The 14,331-nt window shown below is 32.3% G+C and overlaps 1 protein-coding gene across 1 annotated transcript in view; it reads right to left on the bottom strand.

Annotated features, from left to right (window-relative positions):
• Nucleotides 1–14,331, bottom strand: part of LOC148275436 (diacylglycerol lipase-alpha-like) — a 134,965-nt gene that overhangs the window by 69,831 nt on the left and 50,803 nt on the right. Inside the window, 3 exon segments of the mRNA XM_088235712.1 lie at nucleotides 3,890–3,991; nucleotides 9,302–9,406; nucleotides 12,350–12,459. Of these exon segments, the coding sequence (XP_088091838.1) occupies nucleotides 3,890–3,991; nucleotides 9,302–9,406; nucleotides 12,350–12,459 (317 nt within the window).

Below are 14,331 nucleotides of genomic sequence, written 5' to 3'. Positions count from 1 at the left end.
TGAGATTCATCTGGCTGAACCAAATCACCTACTAGGCAACGCCTGAAAACAATTTTCCAATTTTTATACTTCTTCTTTTACCAGGTAGTAATTCAACAATGTTTGAGTATGTCCAAATGCTTGCAGACTGGCTGGATTCTCTCCATGGGGAGTTGTTCATATTTAAATTTATTTCAACAGAGAGTAAATGTCTAGACTTCCATATTCCCTTCTCAAAAACGTTTTCCCTATCTGTTGAAATAAATTTAAAGGTTCATTATTGTTCATTGTGATCGCTCAAATGCTTAGGATGTTTTTAAGCACGTCGATAGTTTAATAATTTTAAATATAAAACTTTGTTATTAGTGTCAAACAATTTTTATTCTTTTACAAGAATTTTTTATAGTATTTTTTTTTTTTTAATTTTTATATAATTATTTATACTTAAGTTTTACGAAGTTAATGCCGATTCAATGAACAATATTACGTCAATAGTTCTTTGTGATTGAGTTACAGCCGGGGTTTTCCTGGTACCCCCTGCGGTAATCGCGGATTTTTTCAAGCTTGGGCTCGGAAAGGTTAAATAAGGATATTATTACACGGCCATTAATTCACAAAACAGCAGCCATATTTCTCAAGAGTGAGATTTTTGACAAACAATCTCTCCGGCATTACCATCTCATTGTGGAAATAAGAATAGAGAGCATTAGTCTTCTAGAAATATCGCAATAGTCTCGCCCCATTACTCGCAACTCGTGAAAAATTTACAATAATCTTCGGGGGATTTGGCGAACGCAAATGGACAATAATGGGGCAGTTCGGCGGTTTTATTTAGGGGAAGGTCGGGCAGGATGGTTACAGCGGGCAAAACGGGTACTGCTCATATGCGACTGATAACGCAAAAGCGGAACGAAACATTAGCATGGATTAGCTTACTCCCCCCGTGGACAAGTAAGTCCTTGTCTACAAAAATTTTGGACAAACTCAAAATATTGTTGATAAATTACCTGGTCCGTGAAGAAGTATAGAAATTGAAAAAATAATATTTTCAGGCGTTGCCTAGTATGTAGGTGAAATAATTCAATTAGATGAATCTCACCCGCATAAATAAAGGTTTCAGCTCTTTAACTTCACAAACATCAACAGATGAAAGAATTGCAGGAATGTAGATGTTCAAATATAGGCAGAATGGTGAATGTTACACAGTGTGTAGAGTGGCCACTTAAACCAGCCATTGACAGGTCATAAGCCCTGTAGATGCCTGGACTTCTATATTACCTTCTCTTAAATGTTCTTCTTCTCTGTTGTAATATGTTAATATAAACAGCTCCCCAGGGAGTTGAATCCAGTACTTGTCTACAAAAATTTGGACAAACTCAAAATATTGTTGATATATACTTGTTTTACCATTCTTTCGTCGTCCATTCGTTCTACGTGACCAAACCATCTCAGAGACCCTTTCTTAACATTATCAATTATACTTGACTCAGATTTACACTCTCGCCTGATTTCATCATTCGTAACCCTGTCATACATTGATTTCCCACAAATCCGTCTAAGAGATTACATTTCAACCGCGTTCACTCGGCTTTCATCGTCCCTCTGCCAGTTCCATGTTTCTCTTCCATACATAAGTGTTGGGACTAAAACTCCGTTGTGCACTGCCAGTTTAGCTTCGATTGACATATTTTTATTAGAAATTACTGTGCTTAGTGCTCCGTTCATTTTGTTGCCCGCATTCACTCTTCTTTCAACATCTTTTTCTACTCTTCCATCTCTTGAAAACACGCTTCCCAGATACACAAATTCTTCTGCTTGCTCGAGACATTCGAGACATTCGAAAAATGCCCATTGGGCGTGTATAAAAAAAAAATAAAGTTCAACTTCGATTTAACACCAATGTTGCAAGTATAAAGGAGAGAAAAAAATATGAACATAAACAACTAATTACATACGATAATTTATAAAAGGTTTCGTTGCTAACAATTTAAAACGCATGGAGAAAAAAAATTCAATTTAACTCCATACATTTTTTTCGTGTGTATTTTTTTAAACCATGTTAGACTCAAAATAACGAAAAGTTGAACGAGACAAATATTGTTTCAAATTAGATTTTCTACATCAAAAATTTTTTTTTCAATCGAAATAATAACTTTGGTTCCTAAGTCCACTGTTTTCCAAATCCGGACCACTGTGCAACGGGCAAAACGGGTTTTTCCCGAAGTTGATAAAAAAATGTATCACTGAAAAATTATAATTCCTATTTTTTTAAATCATAGATTTTGGTCACTAAAGAAGCATTGTTAATTTGTGTTAATTTTATTTAGTAAATTTGAGGAGTTTTTTTATCAACCAACGTTAAGGGACCCGTCTTGCTCTAACTTCCCCTAATTAACCGGAAATCAATCACAACACACTACTACGCTATAATTAATTGGTTGATGCGCAAGAACTTGTGACATAGTTCATAAGACGCACTTTTTTGCTCTAAAAATTCAACCAAAAATTGGGGCGCGTCTTATCGTCCGCAAAATACGGCAGTTCATTTTTATTATTTTTTTCATACATTTTTGAGAAATTCCCTTGACGCAAGTTCAGAGAAGATTCATTTACGTATTTTTATTTTTACATACATTTACATTTTGCTTCATATTTATTTATTTTATTAACATAAACGGCAAATCTGCCTTTTACAAACATTTATAATACTAACATATTTGGCTTAATATATTTTTTTTTAAAACACGAATTTCCTTACACCCAAGATTTATATAAAAAAAATTAAACTAAAAATTATAAAAGATGTATATTTAAAAAAATTAACCTAAAAATTATACAGCATATTCAGTAGAAAGTTTAAATAATAAAACATTCTACAATAAAACAACAAGAAAATCATAAGTATTGTTTCACACAGCTAGGCAAAGTGAACAAAAAACTGTATATTTATATATATATTATGAAATGCATGAATAAATAAATATAATTACCATTTACCATCTTTGAAAAAGTTCAAAAGGTTTGTTCTATAGGAACAATACCCTACACTAAATATATCAGATACGTGGGAACAACTACTGCCGAGTTCATGAAGTCTATTTAATACGGCAACACAAGTATACACTGTCCGTGAATTGTTGCTACAAAACGGTGGCACCTGTCTAGTCATTCTTCCAGGCACCCTGAAGTTGATGAGAGTTTATGAGAATAGTTCAGGGCAATCCCATATTGAATTTACAAAATTAATTAAATTTTACACATGTTTACACATGGGGGAACATTCCCCATAGGCCTGTTTTAACTTTTCAAGCGTCACACTTGTCGATTCTCCAAGCTTAACACAAAATTTAATGACACAACCTTGCTCCAAATTCCGCTGTTCCATTTTACGTGACACACAACCAAAACACAACTTCACTAATAGCAGCCACAAAAATCCCGAGGTTAACGTAAAGAGTTGAAACTCGCACTGGGCTATGGGAGGTTACTGATACACGTGCTCTATAAAGGGCAACAACGCAGTGTTGCCGGATCGCTTGCAGTGTTGCCAGTCTCATTACTTTTCTGCCACACCTCGTATATGGCATGGTAAACAGTTAACTCAAAAATAAATAAATAAATCAAACTCAATTATTAACAATAATAATGATAATTAGTTGACAAATTTATATAAATGCACTGCCAGTGTTTTTAGTCAGGAGCTGCATGTGCTTTGATCTATTATGGAGTAAAATGAGGGCTTGGACCAGGTCCGGCGTTTCAAATAAATCAATAAGTAACGGTGCAGTATTTTTTTTTCTTCTTTGTTCACACGTCTTAAAAATAGATATGTTTTTTAAGGGATACGTTATTATTTTTTTCTAATACTTTTGTATCTTTATATGAATAAATAAATAAATATAAATATTACCTAGCAGAGCCTCCTTGACCACTGGTACTGGGCAGTCCACATAGAAATGAGACAGCCACCAGACGCTGATGGAAAGCCATGCTACGTCACACGCCAAAGTCACTGGAACAAAAATGATATTAAATTATTTTTAATGACTTTTGTCAAGATATAAAATTGAGTTATTTAAATTATTCAATGAGGATCTTCAGTGGTGTTTTAACTTCAGTGGTGGGCATTTGGCATTTTTTGGACACAGTGCGATGTATGAAAAACTTGATTCTACGCACGTATGGTCTATTATAATCAGTGTTGCCAATGCCAATTTTCCAAATTCCCCAAAAATCTAGATAAAATTACCCAAATAGGGAGAAAACAAAGTCCCAATTCCCCACAAATTCCCCACATAATTATATCATTAAAAAGGACAGTTTTAATCAAATATACATATGATAACATGAAATGCAAACTTATGATTTGATTTGATGATTTTTTAAAGCTTGAAATGGCTGCAAATGACATGGGTGTTAAAATAAATACATCTAAGACTAAATATATGTTTGCAAGAAATTCACAAATAAACTATGTACAACAGGAAATTGACGTTAGGTCACACCACATAGACAATATCAATTTATTTAAATATTTAGGTACTGAAATGACTAATGATAACAATTATAGTACCGAGATTAGAGCACGGCTATCGGCAGCAAACAGATGTTATTATGGCTTGTTTAAACATCTGGGATCCAAATTTCTCACTAGAAAAACTAAGACCATTATTTAAAAACTCTCCTCAGACCGGTCATTACATATGGTGCCGAATGCTGGGTTATGACCAAAAGAGATGAAAATATGGTATGAGTATTCAAAAGAAAAATATTAAAGAAGATATTTGGTGCTGTCAACCAAAACGGAGTGTGGAGGAGACGGTTTAATCATGAATTAGAGGCACTGTATGGCGAACCCAACATTGCGGAATTCATCAAAATAAGAAGATTACAATGGTTGGGCCATGTGCACAGAATGAATGATAACCGCATCCCAAAAAAGATTCTTTACCACTCCGGAAGGCAGACGAAGCAGAGGCAGACAAAAATTAAGATGGCTGGATAATGTGGAAAGTGGCATAAGAGCGATTGGCCTGACGAATTGTAGAAGAGCCGCGGGGTGCAGAGACGAATGGAGACAAATTCTGGAGGAGGCCAGGGCCCACAACGGGCTGTAGCGCCACTGATGATGATGATGAGAATCGTGAGTGTAGCGAAGGTCCACCAATGGTAACTCTGCCATTTATGTACATGTAATATTACAATATTTTTTAATTCAAACAAAATAGACTTAAGGCCTAATCATTCTTGATATTTCGAGGGGACGTTTGTGGGCTCTTAAGAAGAATTTATACAAATTTAGTTAATAACCTACCTTAGGATTATTTTGCGCTTTTTTATCGAAAACTTTTAACAATCATTTATAATTTTTTGCACAAAACCGTTATTATTTTGAAAGAGAATAAAACAAAACGTAAGCAGTCACTTGTACTAGTACCTAATGGGCTCATTCGACTGGCATTGTTTCCATTTTCCGTTAAAAAGGGGATCCCCGAATTATTATTTGAAGTGGATGTTGTGTTGCTATTAAAAAATATCGATTTCATTCATCGTAATTGATGTTTTAATGACTTACCGTCAATCTGTCGATATGTAAGCTTAAGATAAATGGTAAAATGTTAAAATCCCCGCATTTTCCCAGCATAATACCATTCCCCAATCCAGTCGAGATTCCACGCAGTTTGGGGAATACCCCACAAATTGGCAACCCTGATTATAATTCTATCTCTGGACCCTAAATTTCTTTAACAATTGGAACAGTGGGTAAAGTAGACTGTAAAATATATTTCATAATTATTTACACCCTATCCGATTATTCCATATTGCAATTAGAGTTGTAAAAATACCGTAGTCTACTAAATCGATCAGTAGTATACCGGTAGACTACCGTTTCCTACCGGAGTTTTAGTAATTTTCGTAGTTTATTTTTTAGGTAAAAATATGAAATATTTTTACAAAAGCAATAGTTTTTTACTATGATTTTATAATTCTTGTTTTATTTTGAGTCCCTTGCCGTCTAAAGTAGTTTATTGATTAATAATTTTAAGTTTCGTGACAGTACTGCTGCTTCTTTACGGAAAATTTACGTGAGAATGGCGAAAAAAAAAAAAATTTAACAGTGGCCTGTGGACTGAGATAATGTAGTAACATCTTTGATGGTGGATGGGAGATGATTCCACAGTCGAGCCGCATGGACACTATATGAGTTAGAGAAGAAAGAGGAATTGTGGATGGGTATTAAGAGAGTGCCTTGAGAATTAGAACGAAGAGGTAAACCATGAACCGATAAGCGTTGAAATTTTTCACGCAGGTATATAGGAGCGTTAGGACTATGAAGTGCATTGAACAGAAGTGAGAGGAAGTGATAGTCTCTCCGCTGTCTAATTTTGAGCCATTTCAGTTGCCTACGATAATCAGAAATGTGGTCATATTTCCTAAGACCAAAAATGTACCTTATGCATGTATTCTGAAGTCGTTCAAGTTTATCGAGTTGCTCGCAGCTTAAATCAGTCATGGAAACATCAGCGTAATCTAGAATGGGTAGTAGTAATGCTTGTACAAGGGCGCATTTAGTATTAATGGGTAAGAATTTTTGCAACCTTCTAAGTGAGTGTAGACTGAAAAATATTCTGCGGCTTAATTCACTAGTATGAGCTCGCCAGCAAAGATGTTCATCCATTTATACTCCTAGATTTTTTACGCATTTCCTGTATTGAATATTGGTACCATTGACATTAAGAGGATTAAGTGAAGATACGTCTAGCTTACTAAGCAATCCTTGACTACCCGCAAACATAATTTGTGTTTTAGATGGGTTTATTAGTAAACCATACACTTTTGTCCATGTTGACACGCATGCATAAAATACCAATGGTAGAATACAGTCCTTATAATAAAATATTACTAATCAAGTCATTATACAGCCATTTTATTAAGAAAAACGTTATCTACCTAAACTACCGAAAACTACTGTATTCTACCGTATAATACGGTAGAAAGCGCTTCTTATAATGAACTACCAATGGTATACTACCGGCCTTACATCTCTAATGGGCAATTATCGTGGATTTTTTTATTAGCCAATAAATTAATCTCAAAAATCACAAGCCGATCGGTACTATTCTTATTAAAATATGTTAAAAAATAAGGGAGATATAAAGGATTAAATTTTAGTAATTTGAATGGTGCCAAAAACAAACAATTCGTGACGTCATCGAGAATGACGTCTTCGGATGTTTTGTGACGTCATCAGATTTTTTATCATCAATTTCTATGGATTTTATAGAGAATTGTAGATAGCATCCTTTTTCTATGTGTCGTTTGTTTACATTTATGCGTCCTGTCACTTATCAAACATTACAAGTTGTGATTTATAATTTTTATGATAAATTGATATAATATTTATAATAGGTTGAAAACCATAAAATAATAAAAGAAATTAGAGTTGTAAGATGTAATCCGTTTTCGCTTTCATCTGTCAGTGCCTGGAGCTAGAGTAAGGGGGGGGTTAAGATAATATGCATAGACAACTCTCCTTATATTTCTATATGTGGCCTGTGGCATTACCAACATTAAAATGAATGCATTACTCGTGAACTTCTGTGACAAAATTTATTACCAACTTACGAAACGATCGTTTTCGAAAGACCTTATTTTCGAAACAAAAATAATGAATGAAAATATTCATTATAAGGATTTATATAAACACTAGGAGAATTTGATTTTTTTTTTTGTGGAGTAGGTTAAATCTGATATTCCTCCCGAGTGATATAATACCCTATTGTAATATGGATTGGGTAATGCAAAGTAAATTGATTTTAATTTTTCGATAGGTAATATATTTCTTAATCTAATAAATACATATAATATGAGTTTTCTTATTCTGCTTACGACATTATTTATTTGCTTTTTATATTTTTAACAAATATTATGCCGAAATATTTTATGGTATTTTTCCAGTAATTTGGAGGCAACTATCATGATGAAACTGACATCCTTCTTTGCATTTAGTAGCATGGATACCATCACTTGAAACTCCTCGCGATTCTGGGCCATTCTTGAGCATTGCTATTTATCTATTTATTTATCTATTTATTATCATTATATTACATACACAAAAATATAATTTATACAAAGTTGCTTTGACTGCCTAACTAGGGTTATTTACCCCGTTCTAAGGCTGAGACATGCATTATTGACAGAATCAAGAAAGGGGTGCTGCGTTGGTTTGGACATGTAGAGCGAATGGACAGCGAAAGAATGACTAAAAGGATCTACGATGCAAATGTTGATGGATGCAGAAAACGAGGAAGACCGAGAAAGACATGGCACGATCAAGTCCATCAAATACTTGAAGATGGACATGTCAAAAGTAGGAATAATCGGCGTGCGTGCATAAGAAGATGTATGAATGTAGAGGAAGCGAGGTCTGTATGCCAAGATAGAGTGTTATGGCGTTCTATCCTCTCTGCCTACCCCTACGGGGAAACGGCGTGATGGTTTGTTGTTATTGTTGTTGTGTAAGACAGTCAAAAAATATTAAAAAACATCAATCAATATATGGAAACAGTTATAAAGATAGAGGACAAAGTAAAAAATGGAGTAAAAACATAGTAAAAATGTACTAAAAACATGGTAAAAAATGTAGTAAAAACATAGTAAAAATGTAGTAATAACATGGTAAAAAATGTAGTAAAAACATAGTAAAAATGTACTAAAAACATGGTAAAAAATGTAGAAAAACATAGTAAAAATGTAGTAATAACATGGTAAAAAATGTAGTAAAAACATAGTAAAAATGTACTAAAAACATGGTAAAAAATGTAGAAAAACATAGTAAAAATGTAGTAATAACATGGTAAAAAATGTAGTAAAAACATAGTAAAAATGTACTAAAAACATAGTAAAAGTGCAGTTAAAACATAGTAAAAATGTAGTAAAAAAACGAAGCAAAAACATAATAAAAACAAAGTAATAAATGCAGTGAAAACATAGTAAAAACCATAAAAATAAAAATAAATTGTATGTAAAAATATTTTAAAACTCAGTAAAATGCGAAATAAAAAACAGAATACATAGTAAGAAACATATTTAAAGTCATAGTAAAAAAAATGAATGTGTGTTTATAGCAAAAAGCATATTAAAAAAAAAATGCATCTGGTATTCCAAACCACTCCGAAGATTCCCGAGCCATGGTGCTCTTTTACGTCCTATCATCTCTTCCACTGCGATCAGCAGAAGGGCATATTTTTCCTCGCGGAATATGTGGCTGGAGTATGCGGCCTTTTGTCTCTAGACAGGGGTAAGGAATTAAATAACTCACCGAATCTAATGTATATAAGTTTCTGCATGGGCGCTCTTCTTGCGGTGTCAAGTATACTCCCCCTCATGGACACAGCACAAACGGCCAATTCTATTAAAGCAGTCACTGGAAAGAAAAAAATACAATCAATAGTTTTTATTTATTTAAGAAGATACATAAATGAAGAGAAATATATAAAAGGAAAAATAATGAAACCCGCTAAACCGCGAAACCGGCTTGTCAGCAGGTTTTTTTTTCCTTTAAAAAGAAAAAAGTTAAAGAAATGATAAATACAAGCATACGTATTTTTCACCCAAAATGTATACAGGGTGTTCTTTAAACCCTGTCACATCCGAAATCACGATGATCAGTATGGACAAGAAGACATATTGGCATATTTTAAAAAATATTTAGAACGAAGAAAATTTGTAAAAATAAAATATTAAAAAGAACAAATGGTTGCTTACTTCTGCAGGGGAGAAGCGAGGGGGGCGCGGCCGCGTGGTTAACGGTGTGTCAGACTCCCCCCTCCCTTCTCCTCATTTCTCTCCTGCAGAAGTTAGCGACCATTTGTTTTTTTAAATATTTTATTTTTTTAAATTTTATTCGTTCTAAAAAATTATTTTAATGTGCCAATATGTCTTCTTGCTCATACTGATCATCGTGTTTTCGGATGTGACAGGGTTTAAAGAACACCCTGTATGCAAAAATTAAAATACGAGGCATATCCAGAAAGTAAGAGCACTGTTTGGCTCTCGTGCTGTGAGATTTTTTTTACCATAAGTTGGCAACACTGATTGGTAGTGGGGAGTCTCCTGACAGGGGCGAATCGTCAAAGTAAGCGATTATGCACAGCTTACCATTATATTTGACTTTAAATAATAATAAATTATGGTAACCATGTTTATGGGAAAAAAAAATAAAGTAATGGTCATTTATTATAAATCGCCGTTTATATCTTTCTACAAAAAAATATCTATGAAGCGCGCCCAGCCCATTCTTACTGAACGATGAAACTAGCCGATTACCTCAGCTTATTCTTCCATACAAAAAAGTACACTGTATTTTTAGTCTTTAACCCAAGCCGGCTTTTTTAGTACTAAAACAAACTCGCAGATTACAAATATTTTTAGAAGATTCTCGATTTGGAAACTAGTATTTTGAACATTATTTCCGAAGGACTATTTTTCTTTGATTGGGATACCGTTGACATATTATGTATCACATAGGACAGGTGGCGTTCGCAGTGGCCGTTTTAGGCATTATTCATTTAAAAAGAAATCGGCCAGTGCTCAAGTCTTGACAGTACTGTCAATGACAGATCATAATGGAAATATCTGCGGAATGTCATTGTGGTATTTGTTAATAAACCTTTGTGCAAGTATTGTATTAAAATAGTGTAGAATAAAACTACGTTTATCGCGTGGTTAATAATAATTGTTGTTTGAGTTGATTTTCACAGAAATACAAAAAAATAGTCATTTATAATTACATTACTTACATGTTATGTAAGTACTTATATGTAGTACAAATTAATGAACATTTTTAATAGATTACCTATAAAATAAATCACGGCTCGCCACTGTCTCCTGAACATAACGAGCACCGGCGACCCTAATAAATACATATACAAGTTTTCTCATTCTATTTACAATATTATTTATTTGCTCCTTCCATTTTATATTTCATGCTATTTTTTTCAGTGATCTGAAGGCGATTATCATTATGAAACTTACACAAAAATATTTTTAATGTACAGAATATTGATTTCAAAAATCTTTATACTATATTAAATATTTTAAAACTTTCTTTTGGATTAGAGCGAAGAATCACTTAAGAAAATGTCATATATTTATTTATTTTTAAACAAGCAAGTTTTTTACCAAAAAAATTATGTTCACTATAATAATAATTAATACAGCGTTATTAAAATGCACAGTACAAATTATATTGGAGAAATATGTATACACACTTATGATAAACAATAAAGATGGTACATTTGGTTAAATTTTAATATAACTTTTTTTTAATTAACATCCTGTAGATTTTAAATGCGTTTTTGAGAGTTTTGCGAACGCGCCAGCTTTAGTCAAACAACCAGTACTGTCATAGGGAAGGTATGGCTTTTGTAACTTCTGAATGCAATGTGGAAGTTCAGATTAAAAATCAAATATTTATGGGTATTTCTGAAATTACTCCGCATGTGACGTCAGAGGTGCTCTACCGTTTATTCTCTGTCAGTTCTGCCGATTGGTCCGTTTACGTTAAGTGAACCGGATATCTTAAACAACTCTCTTTTCATTGGTTGATTCATATGAACTAGTGACGTTGTTCAAAGTACTTTGTTTTTGTTAAAAAAAATTTTTTTTCGTTCATTTTCGAGACACTTAGCGCTACAATTTAATGGTCTAATTTTTACCGCGCGCAAAAAACATTTTTTGTATCCAATTTCCCGCAGGGCTAAGTTCCTCAATGCCCCAGGCCCCGACTAGAAAAGGGTTGCCCATGCACGATCTAGGTCACCAATAATTTTAATTTTAATTCTTAATTTTAACTTTTAATTTAAAATTTTAACTTAATTTTAATTTAAACTTTTCATTTTAATTTAAACTTTTCATTTTAATTTTAACTTTTACTTTTAATTTTAATCATTTGATTTCAACTCTTAATTTATAATTACCTACATCTACTACCCGCATCGAATAATTTATTGTTAGTTGTGATTTTTTTTTTCCAATTAAATTGAAATGTTCATGGAAGCAGAGAGAGAGGGAGGAAAGTAGAGTAGCTTTACAATGTCTTCTCCTTTTTATGAACTTTTTATGTAATATTTTTATTTTTACTTTTTTAGAATTAAATTATTTTTCCCCTCTCCTCCTGCATTCATTAGTGTGAAATCTGTAATTGGTCCTACTTTTTAAAATTGTTCTTGTGTACCTTGTTTTATATAAAGACTGTATGATTTCATTAATAAATAAATAAATAAAACTCTCTTCTTGAAGACGCCCGAGTCTCTAAAGATATCAATCTTGTAATATCTATCAATGTAAAATGTTATCAAAAGCTTACCGGCCATTATTACAAGATGTCCGACGAGTAGAATCAGCAGATAGTAAGCGCATAGCGGAGTCTTTTGTAGAGGAGATCTAATTCCAAGAACCACTCCGAGCACTATACACCTGGAAAAAATGAAGTAAATTATTAACTATTAGTAACCATCTACTTTTCCCACTGTTCAATTATTTAAAAAAATTAAGGTTTTAGATATAAAATTGCTGTATAAAAAGAATTGTTTGCTTCAAATACATAAAGATAAAATAAATAGTCGTATTTCTAGGTCTCAAAAGTACGCGACCTAGAACAGGTGGTAATATCTTAATTCCTAAATTAAAAACAACCACTGCACAACATCATTATACTTACAGAGGAATATTTTTCTTTAATGAAATGAACAAAGATAATAAAAGTACAGTCAGGAACACAATATATTTAAGAAAGAAGTAAAAAATTACATCTATAATTCTTCTTTATGTAACACTGATTGAAAACATCGTTAATATCTTTTTTGTAATTTATTTATGCTATTCTAAAAATATTATTGATTAAAATAAAATAATCTATTGTAAGACGTCACTCCCCATTATGGACACAAGAATTGTTTATTTCTTTTACGTAATGGGAAACGTTAATGTAAATATATGTTTTTGATAAATGTAAAAAGTTGTATTTAGTTGTAATATTGTATTTTAATTTGTTATTAATAAATAAAAAATAATAAAAATATAAAAAAAACTGTACCTTTATTTATAAAATAATTGAGGGAGTAAATCAAATGCGGTGAAGCAACTTTACCACTTTAAGCTAATAATAAAGCTTATACAGGGTGTTCATTAAACATTTAAGTTAGTCAGTGAAAATTCTTGATGGAGGTTCATTGTAATTTATTATATAAATAAAACACGAGTGATACTTTAATCCACAAATTTGGAATATCCAGTGACCGGTTTCATCGCTTTCGCGACATCTTCGAGACTGGTATCTTTATTAAAGAGTTAAATGTATTTATACAAAACAGAGGTAAGGATAGATAATTCAAAGTTATATGTAAGTAAATTAAATAAAGTTATATTTATCTTAAGGATCATTATCAAAAAATTTTCTTTGGGTTAACTAATGAGTTGATATAATGCTATTTTAATGAGTTTAAGTATTTTATTTTATTTTTAGCGTCCCATCCTTCGTGAGTGTGGTTTTGTAAATAATGAAAATCATTATTTAGAAAACCACTTTTTCAGAAATCAATCACAACAAGTTAGTGGTTAAAAACAAAGTTACTAAATGTTATTAAATATTTGTATACAACCACTTACGGACTTTTCTATGTCTACCGGTTTCGAGACGTATCCGTCTCTTCGTCAGGACACCAATTAAATCAACATGCAAACCAACTTTTTTCATTAATTCGCAAACAACGGAATATTTTCATAAATTAATCAGTGCATGTTTGTCCTAATCAGTGCATGTGCTTATTAAAATGCATGTCGTGTTGGTTTTATATTTTTGTGCAACAACTATGGTGAAGGTGTATAGTGGGTTTTGCATGTTTTTTTAATTTTTTTAAATATTATTTTTAAATCATATAACACAAAGTATTTTACAAGTATAATACGTTAAATTACATTCCCAGGAGTTACAACAACTCAATTTGGGACAAAAATAATATTAACATTTAGAAAATAACACACATTGAGAACAACAAAGAAACAAAGCAAGTTTAGCACCTTTATAACTAAATATAGCACAACAAGATTTACGATTAAAACCTTTTCTTACACAAGCAGAATAAGTATATTTAAAAAAAACGCCTTTAAGAATAAAAAAAACAGTGAATATACTAAGGGAGATAGGGTCATTAACATCACATGCCATGCAGATGATGCTGCCATAGTGATGCTGAGAACATATCCATCTCAGTTAGTAAACATCTGGATGCCTAAGAAATGTCGTATAGGACAATGAACACATGATTATTGGAAACATAATTCGGATAT

Source organism: Micrasema longulum, unplaced genomic scaffold (assembly GCF_059751315.1).
Source record: "Micrasema longulum isolate JH-2025_06_02 unplaced genomic scaffold, ASM5975131v1 h1tg001427l, whole genome shotgun sequence".
In the NCBI taxonomy this organism is placed as follows: Eukaryota; Metazoa; Arthropoda; class Insecta; order Trichoptera; family Brachycentridae; genus Micrasema; species Micrasema longulum.
The sequence above is the reverse complement of the archived record's forward strand: the minus strand, read 5'-3'. Positions and strand labels throughout refer to the sequence as shown.